Genomic DNA, 2,888 nt, shown 5'->3' with positions numbered 1-2,888 from the left:
AATAAATACTTTAGATCGGACTAAACCATTTTTAGGGAGGTAAGAGAAGCAGATATTTGGAAAAAATGTTAACCAAATTGCATGTTTTTGTGGTTTTCATGTAAATCTCTGGCATAAAACTAATGTAAATATTAGAATTATTCATACAACAGAGGCCTATATAGTATAACTGCTGTATTTTGGGCAGCGGGGGCCCCTATAATTGTCACCACCTTTCACCCCACTAGCAACGGCCCTGTGTGTATATAGTTTCAGTATTTTGACACTTTTTAAGTTGCCACTCAGGGCTGTTGTCTTGGTACCATAATACAAGTACTTTTGACATCCTTATAGGCGACAGTATAAAGAATGTTTACATGTGAACATCTAGATGACAGATGGTGTGTAATGGTTGTAGTGATGTTGAGTTGTATACTTGGTACAGATGGAGTCTTCTCACCTACCACAATTAATGGAAACTGAGTGTCATAGCGTGTCTCTAGTATCTTATCACAAACCTCACAGTCACTCTCCTACCTGCACACCTCAAATGACTAACGTCTCTTCTGTGCTGTTTTCATCCGACACACACACACGCAACAATCTTCAATGAAGTCCCACTCACCTAACATTTTCCCTCTGATACAAACATCTTGAGTTACAGTAGACTCCAGGACACCTGACACTCTTCTATCTCAATTATTCACGGAGCAGGAGGAGCGTCTGCCTCCATTCCTAAATTAAACACACAGCTTTCCTGCTGTTTACCTATCAGCATTGCTCACAGTTGGGAAACGCTTGGATAGACAAGGACGCTACACAGTTGAAGTTCAGGTTCGAATGTATTGAAGTTAATTGTCTGTACAGGCCAGGGTAGATCAGAGCTGAGACTGGTCATGTGACTGAAAATCTGCAGACTGTACACAAACATGGTTTTCCCCTTCATTAATCTACCTGAGCCCTTTTATGATAATGGTTTATGATTATGACATCACATCAACATCGCTCAGGAACAATGGTATTATTGTTAATGAAAACTGAAACTATATAAAAAAAAATATAAAGCTCAAATTGAATAAATTATAAATATTAGATTAAAAATGTAACTTACAAAATGTAAATAACTTACTGAAATAAAAAATGGCAAAAAAATAAAGCTAAATATAAATATTTAAAAACAATAAACATGACAAAAGCAAGTAACAAAATTACTAAATATAAAAATTAATATTTAAATAACTGAAAATATAAAAATGTTCAGCTAATTCGAAATATTATGAATATGAATTATACTAAAATAACTGCTCTGGGAGGAGTCATAATTCATAATTATAATTAGTCATAATTAGAAATGGATAAAACTATGACATACAGCAGAGTAGTTATTGTCATTTCAATTTTACTTTGACTATTTGCAGAGCCAGACTATCTACACAAAGTTTAGTTCACTCAGCAGCTGCCCTAAATGTTCCCCTCTCTCATATGTAGTGTTGGAAAATCTGATTCATTCTAGTGAATTGGTTTGTCAACAGATTCACAAAACGAGGCTTCCACAGATTAAAGAATAACATTATTTCCAATGATTTTACATTGATTTGTTATCTGTTGTCAGATCTGGTTACTAATCCTGTTACTGAGTACTGATTCTTCAATTTTGCATTCAGGTTGGGGTCTGTCCCATATGATGGTTTGGCGAGGCTTTGTGGTCACTCTGGGCTGGAACACATTCTTCATTATGCTAGCAACGGTCATTCTCAAGCTGAGAACATGAGAGGCTCTGCCTGAGGAAAGGTGCTTCAGATTGGGTATAGTGGTGTCCAGCAAGGCCAAAAAATAACTGACACATGGAAATGCCAATCTGAGCCTCTCTCTCCTTTTATATGCCATTCACCTAAAAGGATCCAAGGACCATCAACATGAAACTCAGGGCATTTCTCAACCAGCTGAGAGACCTATTGAACAAGCAATTCAAACTTCTGTCAAGTTTACTGACTGTGATGCATAAAGCTCATGGTGAATTTCACATGGCTTCAGTTATTTTAAACATCCATCAAATAAGAAAGAAAATTGTTGAATCCTACTGTTGGAAGTTTCCATACTCTCTTCTTTTTCCCCCTGGATTATGTAATGCATTCTGAATTCACTGACTGCATGCCTGAGTGTCTTTGGGTGTGTCTCAATCAGCTCCTTAGTTTAGTAGTCAGGGCACTGATCAGGGAGTCAGCCATTTTAAAGGCTGTCTCTATTGCAAAAATCCTTCCAGCGGACCGAAACGTTCGCTCCCTAAAAAGTTCCACAATGCTCAGTGAAAACTAGGGAGCATCAATGCTCACTATTTTCCCTTACCGGAAATTCTGAAGCACAAAACAAATCGTGTGAGCCAACTCAATAAACATAATGAAACATATTAGATGTGTTTTAAAAAACAAACCGTTATTTAATTATATTTCAGCATAAACACACATTGCTATACTGGTAATGAACACTGTAAGGGGTATACAGTCAAAGACCCAGAACCAGATATGAAGAATGAAGACCCGGAGTCAGAATTATAAAAAATTAAAGAAAAGTTTTACTGAAGATAGTTTGCATTTTCATCAGCAGAAGTCAGCTTCAAGACTCACACAGGAGTTCGTAGGCCGCCTCCCTTACAGTTACAAAGATCACAGCAGTTATACCATTTCCAAGGTCTAAGCTACGTCATTGCTTACAGGTTGAATGATTCTCATTGGCTAAGAAACATGAAAGCCTAAACAATTTAACACATGTGAGGAGATAGGGGTGCCTATCGCCATTAGTAAAGATAGTTGTCGTCCACTCATTAGATTTAGGTCTGTGGTGGCCTCGCAGGTTAGAGAAGGGCGCCGGGGTGTCTGGTCCGACCGTCCAGAACCTACATAGAATGTCAT

At 37.6% G+C, this 2,888-nt stretch overlaps 1 protein-coding gene across 2 annotated transcripts in view; it reads left to right on the top strand.

Moving 5' to 3' along the window:
- Positions 1–2,421, top strand: part of abch1 (ATP-binding cassette, sub-family H, member 1) — a 33,150-nt gene extending 30,729 nt beyond the window's left edge. For both annotated transcript variants that reach the window (XM_056264319.1, XM_056264320.1), the window contains exon 20: positions 1,644–2,421. In XM_056264319.1, coding sequence (XP_056120294.1) covers positions 1,644–1,750 — 107 coding nt within the window. In that variant the 3' untranslated portion in view covers positions 1,751–2,421. The remainder of the gene's footprint in view (positions 1–1,643) is intronic.
- The last annotated feature ends 467 nt before the right edge of the window (positions 2,422–2,888 follow it).

Source organism: Rhinichthys klamathensis, unplaced genomic scaffold (assembly GCF_029890125.1).
Source record: "Rhinichthys klamathensis goyatoka isolate OS25496 unplaced genomic scaffold, OSU_Roscu_1.1 h1tg000220l_1, whole genome shotgun sequence".
NCBI lineage: Eukaryota > Metazoa > Chordata > Actinopteri > Cypriniformes > Leuciscidae > Rhinichthys > Rhinichthys klamathensis.
Note: the sequence above shows the minus strand (reverse complement) of the source record. Positions and strands in the feature narration are given on the sequence as shown.